The 14,120-nt window shown below is 48.6% G+C and overlaps 1 protein-coding gene across 5 annotated transcripts in view; it reads right to left on the bottom strand.

Annotated features, from left to right (window-relative positions):
• Sfxn5 (sideroflexin 5) overlaps window positions 1-14,120 on the bottom strand; it is a 129,020-nt gene that overhangs the window by 65,331 nt on the left and 49,569 nt on the right. For 4 of the 5 annotated variants that reach the window (XM_052721361.1, XM_052721356.1, XM_052721360.1 and 1 more), the window contains exons 5-6: window positions 14,064-14,118; window positions 11,843-11,868 (exon numbers count right to left, since the gene is read on the bottom strand). In XM_052721361.1, coding sequence (XP_052577321.1) covers window positions 11,843-11,868; window positions 14,064-14,118 — 81 coding nt within the window. The remainder of the gene's footprint in view (window positions 1-11,842; window positions 11,869-14,063; window positions 14,119-14,120) is intronic. The other variant, XM_052721359.1, reaches the window with a different exon arrangement.

Here is a 14,120-nt window from a genome sequence, read left to right as displayed (position 1 = left end):
CACACTGCTCATTTTCTTACCCATTCCCAGCCTCGTGGTCTTCCCTTCGCTAACCCTTTTTGGGTGTCACTTTTAACTTTGCTTGTTTTGTTCTATAGTATGCGTTCTTAAAACTGACGTATAATCTTTTCTAGAATAATCCAGAGCCCTAAATAAATTTGTACCTAGGCTAAGTCAGACACATTCCCATTGCACATGACTCTGACTAGCAAGTGTTTGACTATGTTGAAAACCCTCACTGCCTGCGGTAACACAAGCCTGGTGTCCATGCCAGTACCCCAAACCACTGAAACTTCCCCATGCCTTTCTTAAAGAGATCGCCTTATTGGCCGACCCTGCCAACATGAATCACCTAGCATAACCTGATAATAAGGAGGGCACTATAAAATAGAGATGACTTTCCATATTTTGCCGAGGCCTTGAGAAGTGCAGGGATCTTCCCAAACCTTTACAGTAAATTCAAGAGTTGGGTCTCTCAATCTCTAGCTTGGCAATCTGGTTCTGATTTTAGGGCACTCCTCCAGCTCGTCTCCATAAGCACAAAGTAAGAGGCGGTTCAGTTACCACTCTGGCCTGTTAATGGGGCATAGTGTATATTATTTGCCCCGAAGCTTCCAGCAATGGCAGGGTGGGGAGTGGGGAGATTAGAGGGTCCCTGTGATGGTGGTAAGATTTAGCTGAGGTGGGAAGACCCCCCCCACACACACACACGCAATGTAGACAGCCCTATAAAGTAGAGAGCTAGCTGAGCGCTTCATTCATCTGCTTCCTGAGAAGTGGATTTAATGTGACCAGCTGCCTCAGTCCCTGCTGCCATGACTTCTCACCATGAGGGACAATGTTCTCAAACTACAAGCCCAAACAACTCCTTCTTTACTTAAATTGTGTCTATCGGGCATCTCGTCACAGCGAAGAGAAAACTAACCCAAATACTCCCTAACCACAAAACACCAAGTCCAGACGAGTCAGGAAGACAGCTAGGCAGGTCAATGAGGCACATGGGAGTGAGCAAGGCTAACGGACCCTAACACTCGAGCAGGACTTTAGGAAGGCCAGGGTTGACTATTGGCCAAAGAGGTCGACTTCTGCTGAGGTAGACATGTGTACGTGAGTGCATGTATGTCAGTGTGTGTTCGTGTATGTGTGACAGAAGCCAGGCAACTGAGGCATCAGGGACAACAGAGCCACTGGTCTGACTGAGAAGAATGTCTCAGAAATTGGCAAAAGACAATCTGAAGAGGGTAAAGATAGCAGACCACGGACACCAAAGAGCCCTCTGCGGTCTGAGGCAGGTGCTCTAGGACCCTGCCCTCTGGGTCCCTATAGCCAGGCAGGGCCCAGAGCGCATGATGCAGACTTGTTCCCTATTAGGCAATGCACAGCACCATCTGCACAGTCCCAGGAGCAAGAGCAGGCATTTTATAACTTCCTTTTCTTTTTCAGTCTACATTAAAAATAAATGTTCCCTTCAGCTCTCAGATGTATATCTCTGGTGCAACCTGCCCACATTCCCTCCTGCTGCCCTTTCCAGAACATGGCAGGGGAAGGGAAGGAAGAGAGGGAGAGAGGGAGCCAGTCCACCCGGCTGATGCCAGTGGATCACACCTCTTCCAAGAGGGAAGCGCGGCAGGCATGGCCACACATGGTGGAGAGTGCCCAGAATGCATGGGGACCAGGGAAAGTGGAAGTAGAGGAAGCGGGAGCCAACAGCCAGGCTTTCTTCCCGCCCCCACCCTCCCGCGCTGCAGGACCTTGGCCAAATCACACATCCATCTTCGCATTTATAGTTCATGCAGTGGCTGGAGTCCCCTCTACAGCACCAGCCCTCTGCTGGCTGTCCTCTCCACACATCTGTGGGTACCATGGGCCATCCAGTCTTATCACTTGTCCTGCTGTGGACTAGCGATCGATGGATGCTGGAGCCAAGACTGACCCAAGCAAGTTACCGGAGCTCTTCATACCTGTCTTCACCTGTTAAATAAAGGACTGCCCTGGCATCTCTCAGGAGAGTCAGGAGAGGAAGAAGGGCGCAGACGGAATCTGGCTCGGTGTCTGGCACATGTTCCTGGATGTCAGGTGGTGGTGTCACCCTCCTCCAGTCTAGTTCCTCTTCCAGCCTAGCCTGCCCCGCTTCTTTGAGCCCCACAGCCTGCACCTCACAACTGAGCATCATCTCAGAACATAAAGCCTTGTGTGAGTGCTTGTACACATGTGTTCATGGGTGTCACATGCAGGTACAAGCCTGTGGAGAATGGGAGGTGCAAGGGTCAGCCAGATGCGGCAGACCATAGATAGACAGCAAGGATCAGAACCAGCTCCGTCTGAACCTCTCCCAGAGGCTGATTCCGGCTAACCAGGAGTCCCTAAGAATGTGTGCAGAGTGTGGGGTGTCTGTGGCACAGCACTGCAGCCTTCACTGTCAAGGGACACCACATACAGAGTTACGCCGCTGCTGGCACTGGAATCAGCATGCCTGGCATTACCGTCTTCACTCTTGCTATCGGCTCCCAAACAACCTTGCTCAGCACCCCACCCACCTGGGCTCTGGGGCTGAAGAGGGACAATGTGTGCCACTCTAAGGATAAAATAGAGAATGGATTCAGTAGCTCGGCTCCCACCTGGAAAATAGTTCAAAAGAAAACTCACCCCCTTATTCCATCGCTACTTCAGCGTCCTAACTGCTATAGACAGACAAGGTTGTTGTTTTTTTTTTTTAGATTTCTTTGCATTTGTATTTATGTGTATATGTGTGGGTATGTGCATGAGTGCAGGTGCCCACAGAGGCAACATGAAAACTTTAGATTCCCTGGAGGTGGAATTAAGGGCAGTTGTGAGCTGCCCAATGTGGGTACTAGGAACTGAATTCAGGTCCTCTGGGAGAGCAGTCAGTGTTGTTAGCCTCTGAGTCATCTCTTGAACCTAAACAGCACCTCAAACACCCCAGTCTCCTGGCCAGGAGTGTCACCTGAGCTGCTGAGTCGAGGGGCGGGGGAGTTGGGGGGAGTGTATGTTACCTGAGCTGCTGAAGTGTGTGTGTGTGGGGGGGGGACACAGGCCAAGCTCAGACCTAAGCAGCATCTACACCTTGCCACTTCCCATATCACTCTCAGTTGATGGAAAGACTTTGCGCAGAGCTCATAACAAGTTCAAGGTTAGTTGAGCTACATAAGACCGTGCCCCATATATATATGGTTCAGTAGTGAAGGGCACTAATTCTTACAGAAAAACCTGGCTTCAGTTCCCAGCCCCTAACATGGTGGCTCATAACTGTCTATGACTCCAGTTATAAGGGATCTGACGCCCTCTTCTGACTTCCACGGGCAGTGCATGCACACACATGCAGGTAAAACACACACATAACATAGAAATAAACAAATCTAAAGGGGGCACTGGGAGATAGCCCTGTTAGTAAATGCCTTGCTGTACAAGGACCTGAGTTTGACCCCCAGCGCACACATAAGAAGCTGGATGTGGCAGCATGTAATCCCATCATTGAGGAGGTGGAGACAGGAGGAGTCTGGGGGCTAGCTGGCCAGCCAATCCAGACAACTGGTTAGCTCCAGATTCAGGGAGAGTCGGTGTCTCAAACAGTAAGGTGGAAAACAGTTCAGGAAGACACCTGATGTTGACCTCTGGCCTCCAAACACGAGTCTGTACACCGGCATGTGCATGTGTGTGCACACACAAGCAACAAAAACATCAAACTATTGGGCAGTGAAACATATGTTGAGTTTCACCACAGGGTACCACCAAATTATCCCAAGTGACAGGAAAAGGGTAGGAATAACTTTACCCTCCACCCCACTGCCTCTTAGCTCAGCACCTCTCTCCATTCCTCAGGTCTCCATTCAGATCGAGGTTCAGCTCCTTGACAGGCTCCCATCATCCTCCCCTTCCTCCTTATAGTCACCTCGGCTGGCTTCAGGTTTGCAGTCTGTTTCCCCAGAACTGCCCTCAGCTTTGGAGGTGAGAAGTCAGCGGGTGTTCACAACCCTCACCAGTGGAGCACCTGCCTTTTGAGACCTTCCCTTCCTACCTCCTCCTCCTCCTCTTCCTCCTCCTCTTCCTCCTCCTCTTCCTCCTCCTCCTCTTCCCCCTCTTCCTCTTCTTCCTTTTCTTCCTCTTCCTCCTTCTCTTCCTCCTCCTCCCCTTCCTCCCCCTCTTCCTCTTCTTCCTCCTCCTCCTCCTCCTCTTCCCCCTCTTCCTCTTCTTCCTTTTCTTCCTCCCCCTCTTCCTCTTCCTCCTTTTCTTCCTCTTCCTCCTTCTCTTCCTCCTCTTCTTCCTCCTCCTCTTCCTCCTCCTCCTCAACAGCTGCCTCTCACAGACCTGCCACAGCTGGGGACCCAACAGCTTGCTAGTTTTTTTTTTCCCTGTGCTTTGCCTCCATCTTCTGATTTATATGGCTAATGATCTGAATGAAAAGTAACACTTTGGTGCATCAGGGATGTCACTGCTATTTAAAGGATGCGGCCATCTCAAGAAGTACCTTTTGTCAAGACTGTGCCTAACCTTGGCTGGCGGCGTCTAGCTTTAACTGGACTGACACCTCTTGCATGGCATGGATGGGGTCAAAATGACTGTTATTTGGTGGCACTGGAGGTGGGCGGGGGGAGGGGAGGAACTAGGATTGGGATTAGGATATTAGAGAAAGCAGTTTGGGTTAGGAAGGACTCGGGATGCCAGGAAAGCCCTGAGACATGGACAAGCCCCAACATAAAGTAGACCCTTCGCTCCACCCACACAGTGGACATTCAGTGACCTCAGGAGTGCCTTCTGAGTCTTGGGGTTTCTATACTCATGGGAGCATCTGGAGCAGCAAGAAAAGGCTCAGATTGTGTAACCAAGCCTAGAATGTCCCAAGAAAGTCAGAATCTATGACCAGAAAGGTAGCTGAGTTGGTATAGTGCTTGTCTAACATGCACAAAGCTCTAGGTTCCATGCCCAGCACTGCATGAACCAGTTTCAATGATGCACACCTGTAATCCTAGCACTTGGGAGGTGGAGCAGGAGAATCAGGAGTTCAAGGCCAACCTCATTTATTTAGTGAGTTTAGGACAAGCTCAGTTATTTCTGAGGCTTTGTCTCATAGATAGATAGATAGATAGATAGATAGATAGATAGATAGATAGATAGATAGATAGACAGACAGATAGAGAGATAGAGAGACAGACAGGGCATCAGACTCACTGGCCAGGGGCTCATGGTCTGTGCATTCCTCCTGAGATTTGAAAGTTCCAGGCTGGAAGGGAGCATGGAGCTGAAGAGGAAGGTGCAAATGTACCCAGGCAGCCTTAGGCCCATGAAGGGCAGAGCTCCTGGCATGTGAGGCATGCAGGGAACAGACAGAAGAGGCACACAGACCCAGGGCAGGAAGCCTTGCCCCTTCCACTACGGGCTCATGGGAAGGACAGTGTTCCATACTGCAGTAAGAGGCTGGGGAAAGGGCTATTGACTGTAGGAAGCACCCCCATGGTGGGAGCTTCTTGGAGGACCCTGAAACAATGGGTACTGGGCCACAGCAGCCGCAGAAGTGGCCTGGGCACACTGGCTTAGCATCCGTGCTTCTGTATAAATTGGGATCTTTTTGCCACACACTAAAGTGGGGGAAAGTTCCCATCTTTAAATGTTAAGCTTAAAATAAGCCCCGACATGGGTGCCAGTGGATCTGTGAAATCTGCTGACTAAACTGGCACCCGTGCGTGTGAGAGAACCAGCTTGTCCCTCTGGAGCCCCTGGGGTAGGGAGTGAGGTTATTCTCAGGGTACGCAGGAGGGCATGGGGTCGAGCAGGGATGCTCATGCAGGCAGGAGGCTGCTTGGATGTGGCATCTAGGAGCTTCTCAGTTGAGGTACCTGCCAGCCTTCCTCCCCTTCCCTTCATCACTCAGGGGCCCAGCTCCTAGCACATTCGCTGGCACCCGCGTTTCTATTTCGGTAAGCGTTTTCAGTGGCTTCTACCCGCGCATGATTTCTTATTCACTCTGACCAGGAGCTTCATGAAGGTGTGGACTGGAACCTTCCAGACCCTTAGGACCAGTAATGAGTGAATGTTCAGGGCTGTCAGGCCACAGTAGGGCTTTAGAGGGGATACTGTGGCTGAGGAGTGCCAGGCCTCAGGTGGAAGTGCTGGGGAAGCAGTCATGTCCCTTCCATATAAGGTTAGGTTTTGATTTGGTAGTAGTGGGAGTCAAGAGTGGAACCTATGAGTTGCCATGGTTCTTGCCCATGTCCAAGCGCAGGGACAGAAAGCCATGGGTTCTCCACATCCATGGGCTCAACTGGAGATCCACCTCTGGCCCAGTGCTCTGAATCTTGGAACATGGCTATCTGAGGCTCAGAAGACGGTCCGCTGCTGGGCTGTCTACCGGGATATCATGTCCCAAGCCATGCTGCCTGTTTTGCCTCAGTGGAGAGATCACTGCTGCTCTGAGGTGTCCTGTCTCCACATTATATGTTAACTCAAGAGGCTCTGAGGACTGGTCCACACTGCACATCTGCTTTCACAGTGCACAGCCCACGGCAGGGGAGACCAGCATCCCAAGCTTGGACACCAGCAGGGCTGCAGTTCCCTGCAACAATGGGTTTGCCTCAGGCATGAGGGGAGCACCTCAGGGGCACTGGAGAAATAAAGACAGAGCGGCAAGCACACACTCGAGCGCGCAGCAGGCTGAGGCAGGACGATCACCATTTCAACACCAGACTGCACTATACCGCGAAACCCTGTCTCAAAACAAACACAAAAGCACCCTAACAAAGCAGAGCTAAAGCCCACGGCTTTGTTGATCTGTCCTGGCTGAGGGCAGCCACTGACTCTGCAAGAATCCACCTGGTCATTTAGTGGGTCATGAGCCCGTAGCTACCTGTGAGTGACCAGCTCAGATGCCCAGGTCTTTGGTTTAATAATATTGTCAAATGGCGTATCAACGTAAATGTTTACAAAAAATTATTATGTCGGGGCTGAAGAGATGGTTCAGTCAGTAAAGTGCTTGCCTTACAAGCATGAAGACCTGGGTTCAATCCCCCCAGGACCCACTTTAAAAAGAAGTGAGGTATGGGGTGTGGTGACACACGTTTATCTCAGCACAGGGGAAATGGGAACAGGAGGATCCTTGGGACTCATTGGCCAGCCTAGACTGCTTGGTGAGTTCCAGGTCAGTGAGGGACCCTGTGTCAAAATCAAGATGGACAGCACCTGATGAACAACACCGGTTGTCTTCTGACCTACACATACACAACCATGTGCGTGCACACACACACACACACACACACACACACACACACACACACACACACACACACACTGAGACATACGTGCAAGCACAGAAATGACTGACAGACTCTTGCATGCCTACCTATTAACTATGCTATCCTTCTTTCTCATTCATAAAACTCTCTGTGTGACTGAGAATCAATTTCGTACCAGCTAAATACCCCAAGAAATGCCACGGTCGTATGGGACTCCCAAGGAGACTCCTCAAAGATGGATGACTCAGTTGGGAGATATTTCACTCGTATCCTCTTTGGCCTCACTGAAATGTGCATATGACTGGATTCCAGCAACTATCACGTGGGCTGTGAGGTGACACGTACAGTAAAAACCAGCACTGAGAATGAATGATGGGAAATCGAAGACTGGGTTCCTGATGGCCTTGGGCAGCTCTACCCACATCCAAACTTCTTTGACATTTGAGAAAAATAATTTGTTTAAGTCATTGTTACTCTGCATTTTCGGTAACATACAGATAATCCTGCACATAACTGATAACAGTTATGCTACAAAGAAAACCACAATAAATTCTAAGTGACAGACTTACAAAGGTCGTGTTCTCTGAATAAGACTAAGCTATAATAATAACAAATAATACTTTTTTAAAAGGAACCACTTCATCCTAACCAAGAGCTGGAGAGGTGGCTCAGCAGCTAAGAGCAGGTGTCCCTCTTGCAGAGGACCAGGGTTCAGTTCCCAGGACTCACATCAGGCAGCTCACAAACTCCTGTAACTCCAGCTCCAGGGGATCCCAGTCCCTCTTCTGGCCTGTGCAGACTCCTGCACACACATGTGCAAACCCATACACAAGAACACATAATTAAAAATAAATCTTGGGGGGGGGGGTTGGGGACTTAGCTCAGTGGTAGAGCGCTTGCCTAGCAAGCACAAGACCCTGGGTTCGATCCTCAGCTCCAAAATAAATAAATAAATACATACATACATACATACATACATCTTGGGGCCAGAGATATGGTTCAATGGTTAAGAGCACATACTGCTCTTGCAGAGGACCCAAGTTTGGTTCCCAGCATTATACTAAGTAGGTAACAATCACCTGTGACCCCAGCTACAGGGAAATCTGATACCTCTGGCCTCTATGGCCACCTAGACACCTGTGCACACACACAAAACAATTTAAAAAGAAATCTTTTTTAAAATCTCAACTAAGGATTCAAAATTATAATTTCAAACTTATTTGGAAAACAATAACATAGGGTTATATTATGTATCTGCACACACGGAAATATATGATACCAGTACCTTTAAAAGGCAAATCACAGCCATAAACACTTTCAAGACAAGAAATAAGAAAATCAGGCTGGGGCCTGAGAGGGATGTCTCAGTGGGTAAAGGTGCTTGCTCCAAAGACCCCATGACCTGAATTCAAGTCTTGGAACCTACCTGGTAGAAAGAGAGAACTGACTCCAGCCATGCACCATGGCATGTGCACAACACCCCAAAAAACAAAGTAATAAAAATACTTGTTTAAAGAATACCAGGCCATAGGTGTAGCTCAGCTGGTGAAGTATTTGACTAGCATGCACCAAACCTGGGTTCCATCCCCAGCAACACATGAACCACGTGTGGCAATGCATGTCTGTGATTTCAGAAAGCTGGAGTTGAAGGCAGGACGACCTGAAATTCAAGGTCATTCTTGGCTCCCTGGCCAACCTGGACTATTACTGGGCGTTCTACAACTGAAGCCTTTTTTTTTCCTTCCTCCTATTTTCTTTTCTTTTTGAGAAGTAACCTCACTGTGTTGACCTGACTGGTCTCAAAGTTGACTGCACGGCTCAGGTGACCCTCCTGTCTCGGCCTTTGGTAGAGTTCAAACTCTATGCACAAGCCAGGGAATCTGACTTCAAAAGAATAACTGTACATGATAACTTATATGTACACACCTGTGCTTCTGCTTGTATTGTCTGAATTCAAAGCTAAGAAGACAGTCATATATTGCTTATATAAATATTAAATATTTTATTTTTAAATCTTAATTACTTTTAGTCACAGTCTCCTGTATCTTAGGGATTTGAACTCTTTGTAGCTGAAGCTGGCCCTGAACTCCTGATCCTCTTGTCCCCATCTCCAAAATGCTGAGATTACAGGCATGTGCTAGCATTAAAATATTCTTTATAAAAAAAAAACTCTTGGTGGTATTTTTGAATCCCAAGGAACATATTCATATATTACTTGTATAAAATATACATCTTTTTTTCTTTTAATCCTAGAGATATTTTTGAACTCCAAAGATAAGAGAAAAATATATCAAATGATTCCCAAAGAAATGGAAAAATTTACTTACAAAAGAAAATACATTTGAGCCAAATATTGTTCATGCCTGAGAGGGGAGAGAAGACATTGCCTGCAAAGCCATGGTGCACACAGTGGATGGTCCACAAGCTCCAAATGTTACTCAAAAGAGCCTTCTAGCCAGACACAAGGCCTACGTAATCACGATGTTTGAGACAATTGTTGATAAGGCTCCAAATCATTTCCAAAACACTGGCAGGTGGATAGAAGCAAAGACTAGAGGAAGAGCCAGGCTTGGTGGCACAGGACCACAATCTTAGTGCTCGGGAGTCTGAGACAGGCTTGGGAGTTTGAGGCCAGCCTGGGCTGCATAGCTGAATTCATAAAAAAAAAAAAAAAAAAAAAAAAAAAAAAAAAAAAAACGACAATGCCCCAAATGTGAATGGAGTTCTTGATCTCTCTGTTTGTATTCAGGATCACCCTGCAGCCAGGCTTCTCAGCCTCCCCCGGCAGACAAAGTCCTCGAGGGCAGAGTTTGTCTTGTCTCCTTTTGTGTCTCCAACCTCATTCAGAGTCCTTTATGAGACAAGTGTTAGGTGACTGCAATCTTAGAAAGCTCCTTTTCCTAGGAGTCTCTGCTTCTGAGCCTCTGAACACCTGTAATAATAGTTATTCAATTGGGGAAAAACAGGACAAAACAGTATGCCAAGCCCCCTCCTACTCAGGCAGGAACACACACACACACACACACACACACACACACACACACACACACACACGACACACGACATGGCACCGGATAGGGACACACCTCATATTTGCTATTTAATTCTCCGTATTTATAATGCTTATCTATAAAATGTAACATATCTGTGCTCTAAAACAATGTGAGTGAATGGTCACCACCAGAATTAGGAGGGTCCCCTTCCAAAGGACCAATTAAAAACCAGTGAAAAAACAATTGCTCCAATATAAACCAGGAACAAAATGGAAAAATTAACCAAGTATAATTGACAAGCCAGCAAAGAAGTTGAAAACCCGGCTGAGAGAGGGTGGGATCCAGCTTGGCTGGTGGAGTGCTGGCACTCAGCGGGTCCTGGGTCCCAACCGTAGAATCACATAAGGCAAGTACAGTGGTGCACATCTGTAATCCCAGGACTCAGGAGGTGGAGGCAGGAGATGACAGGTTCAAAGTCGACCTCAACTACATATCGAGGCTAGACTGGGCTACACAAGACCTTACCTCAAAAAACAAAAACAGGGACACATATAGCTTATTTATTTCAAACCAAGTGTAACGGTATACACCTGTAGCCTTGGCACTTGGAAGGTTGAAGCAGGAGGATCAGGAGTTCCAGGCCATGCAGAGAAAGTGTCTCAAAAAACCAACCAACCAAACAAACAAACAAACAAAAAAAGTAAGACCCCCAAGGACCGTGGATGTGGCTCAGTGCTAAAGAACTTCTTCAGCGAGCACAAGGTCTTAGGTTTGATCGAGAGCATTAGGGGGAAAAGTTGAATAAAAAAATGAAATATGGGGGAAACAAACCATTTTCAAAATTAAAAGTGCGTGTGTATAAGATGAAGTTTTTAAAGCACACACAAGTCTAGGGGATAACATGATGTGCTCTCTGTTGTTGGTGCTTTTCACTTCCTCAAAGGACTGTGGAAATGTTGCCTTTTCTATAAGAACCAGCAGAAATGATGGCTCCTCTTTCCTGCCGGGTTCCAACCTTCTCCACCCAAGGGGAAAGGTACAGTGACTCCTGCTTGCCATCCCAGGGCTGATCTCACAGATACACAGAACATACACCCATACACTATATATACTATCACTTTGCACATTTTTAAACATGATATAAATGACATCAGCGAGTATTACTACTGTGCTACTATTTTCTCATTCAACACTGTTTTTCAGACTTAATCCATATTCATAACACAGAATACTTAACACAGGAAAGAAATCATGAGCAGGGCTAAACCCGACTCCAAAACCAAACAAAAAGAACACCAGAAACCCTTTCTGAATTAATTTGCAATTTCAATTTCACAAGGTGCCCTTGTCTTCCCACTTCCCCGGTTCCTCTGGAAAGCTTCCAGTCTCCAGTGAGGGTCCAAGGCACTTCCTCACCCTGGGTGGGTGCAACTCCTGGTGCAGCACTGGACGGCAGCAAGGAGAAGAAGGATGTGTGTGCCCTTTCTCCCAGCCGTGCCCCACGGGGACAGTAAACTATCCTCTCCAAGTATTTATGAGCAATGATGCTGTTAGACATTTGAAGTTTCGTTTTGGAAAAGAAAACCCTTTGCAGGTAAGACTTACAATTGGCGTCCCGAAAGGAATGTAACCTGTGGGTGGGGAGAGAAAAAGAGTCAGGTCCCATGAACCTTCTGGGTCTCGTGAGATACCCAGAAGTCTCTGGGGCTTGCTCCGCCCCATGGCCCTGGTGAAGAAGTCCAGGACAATCACAGAAACACCACAGTCTTCCTTCAACTCAGCCTTCCCACTGCAAAGGGCTCACCCCTCAACAATCGCCGCCCCCCTCTGCCCCTTTCCCCAGGCTCCAGAATCCAGAGGCTGGCCTGCAGACAGAAGAGCCTGCTGCTGGTCACCAGCGGACCTTGGAACCTTTTCCTCCCTGGGGCACAATACCCCCATCCCTATGCTTTCATCTCCCCAGGAGCCCTAAGCGTCCTCTTTTAGCTTTTTTTTTTTTTTTTTACTTCTTCCAGTTCACAGCCATTCCTGGCACAGAATTCCCTCTCCACCTGAGATGGGCATGCGCTCGATGCTAGAGCATTTCAAAGCGCTAGTGTTCTCTGGTTGGCCAGCCTCGGAGAGCAATAGAGTACTGAGTGAGGTTTGGCCGGGTCCTGGCCTGTGTGCAAGGCTTCCTCACTGCTGTCAGTGAGCAACTTTCTGTCCCTTATACCTCTAACTTATAGTAAACAGTCAGCTGATGACCAGGCAGCAGGGACCAGACTTATCTGAGTGGCATGGAGAACCCAGGTTCACATCCTGAACAAACACAGCTTTATGTGCTGGTGCCGCGGCTCTCCTGCGCCTCCCTCTGGGGACAGGGCCAAGTTTGGGGGGTGGAATAAGGGGGCTGAAATGAATGCCTGCCTCAGAAAGGTCCAGAATTATAAAAGGCAAGCTGGGGTGAGAGCCTGCTCTACCCAGTAGAGGGACAGTGTACAGCTCTAACTCTAGGTTCTACATGTTCAGAGCCTTTGCTGCCTAAGCCCTTCACAGCGAAGCCCGGGCTCCTAATAGCTAGTGCCCCAGTTTACAAAATGCATCAGGCAGCCACATCGTGACTGAGTCTCTGAGGTCAGGCTTTCTGAGGCAGGGAGGGTCTGGTCTGATCGAGGTCTCCTTTTCTAGCCAGGTGGAGGCCTTTCCAAGGCAGCAGACAGTAGCCCTCTACATCATTCTCATGAATCAGGGTGGGTAAAAATGGCCAGGAAGAGATGGCAGCACACCTCTGCAGAGTGTATACCCCTCTGCAGAGTGACTTGGGGCAAAATCTATAACCTCTCAGACCAGGGGAAGGGCCTCCCCCTCAACCCGAACAATTGTACTCTGAGCCCCAAGTGTGAAACACACAAAACAGCCCTCTAGGAACTACCGGACCGGGACTTCCCGGGGCAGAAACGCATGACTCCTGTGCACATTGATTCCACAGAACGCACAGGGTCATGAGTACACATTGCATGCTATCCAGAAGGTTAGGGTATTTAGCAACAATGTCAGAGGACAGTGAGTCCACCTAGATGCTATGGCCTAGAGGAGGGAGCAGACAGTGTGAAAAAGTGGGTTGCCAGGGGTCAGATGGGACTTGTACAAGCAGGGCTTACTCAAAACAGGTGACATGAGGTTGCTATTAGGAAGGGCTTTGTGACTCAGTGGAGGCCAAAATCCGCTGCAGAGGCCACAGCGCCACCCCAACCACACAGGTGGGAAGTGAGGCAGGTGTGTGCCTGGTCAGTGTCCAACAGGGTTGAGCTAACGTGAACATGTGGGCAGGAATGTGGCTGTATGTGACAGGCCATGCCTTTCTCCGGTGCTGTGCTGTGACTGCCCCCTTCAAATAGAAATACTCACTGCTGGAGGAAGGGGGCTGGAGGAAGGGGGCCTCAGAGGATGGAGGTACTTGCAACAAGACTCAGGGTGCTCAGAAAGTTACAAGATGCCCAAGGCCCTCTCCGAGGCTGTAGAAGCAGTAAACACTTGCTGAGGAGACTCCAGGTGGAGCTGCCTGCAAGGTGGACAGGGGGTGCCAGGGACGCTGCTGTCGCGGGTTGCTACCTGTGCTGGGATGGGGTTTTTGGTAATGCCCCTGCCGGAGCACCAGCTATGCTCCTTTTAAGTAACCCTAATAAAACTCGGTGGCTCACCAAGAGATCTGAGTGCACGGTTTCTCTGGGATGCCATCAGCACCCTTTCTGGGGTGAATGCATGTTTTTTTCATATAATATCTGAGCATGTGGCCACTCTTAGCTGGGGCCACAGTTAACAGCCCTGGTAGGCAGAAGCTCACCTGACATTCTGAAAGGCATGAAGATCTTCTCATTGGTGTCCGGGTGTAGGATAGCCT

This window comes from Peromyscus californicus, unplaced genomic scaffold (genome assembly GCF_007827085.1).
Source record: "Peromyscus californicus insignis strain IS unplaced genomic scaffold, ASM782708v3 Scaffold_6__1_contigs__length_162567912, whole genome shotgun sequence".
NCBI lineage: Eukaryota > Metazoa > Chordata > Mammalia > Rodentia > Cricetidae > Peromyscus > Peromyscus californicus.
Note: the sequence above shows the minus strand (reverse complement) of the source record. Positions and strands in the feature narration are given on the sequence as shown.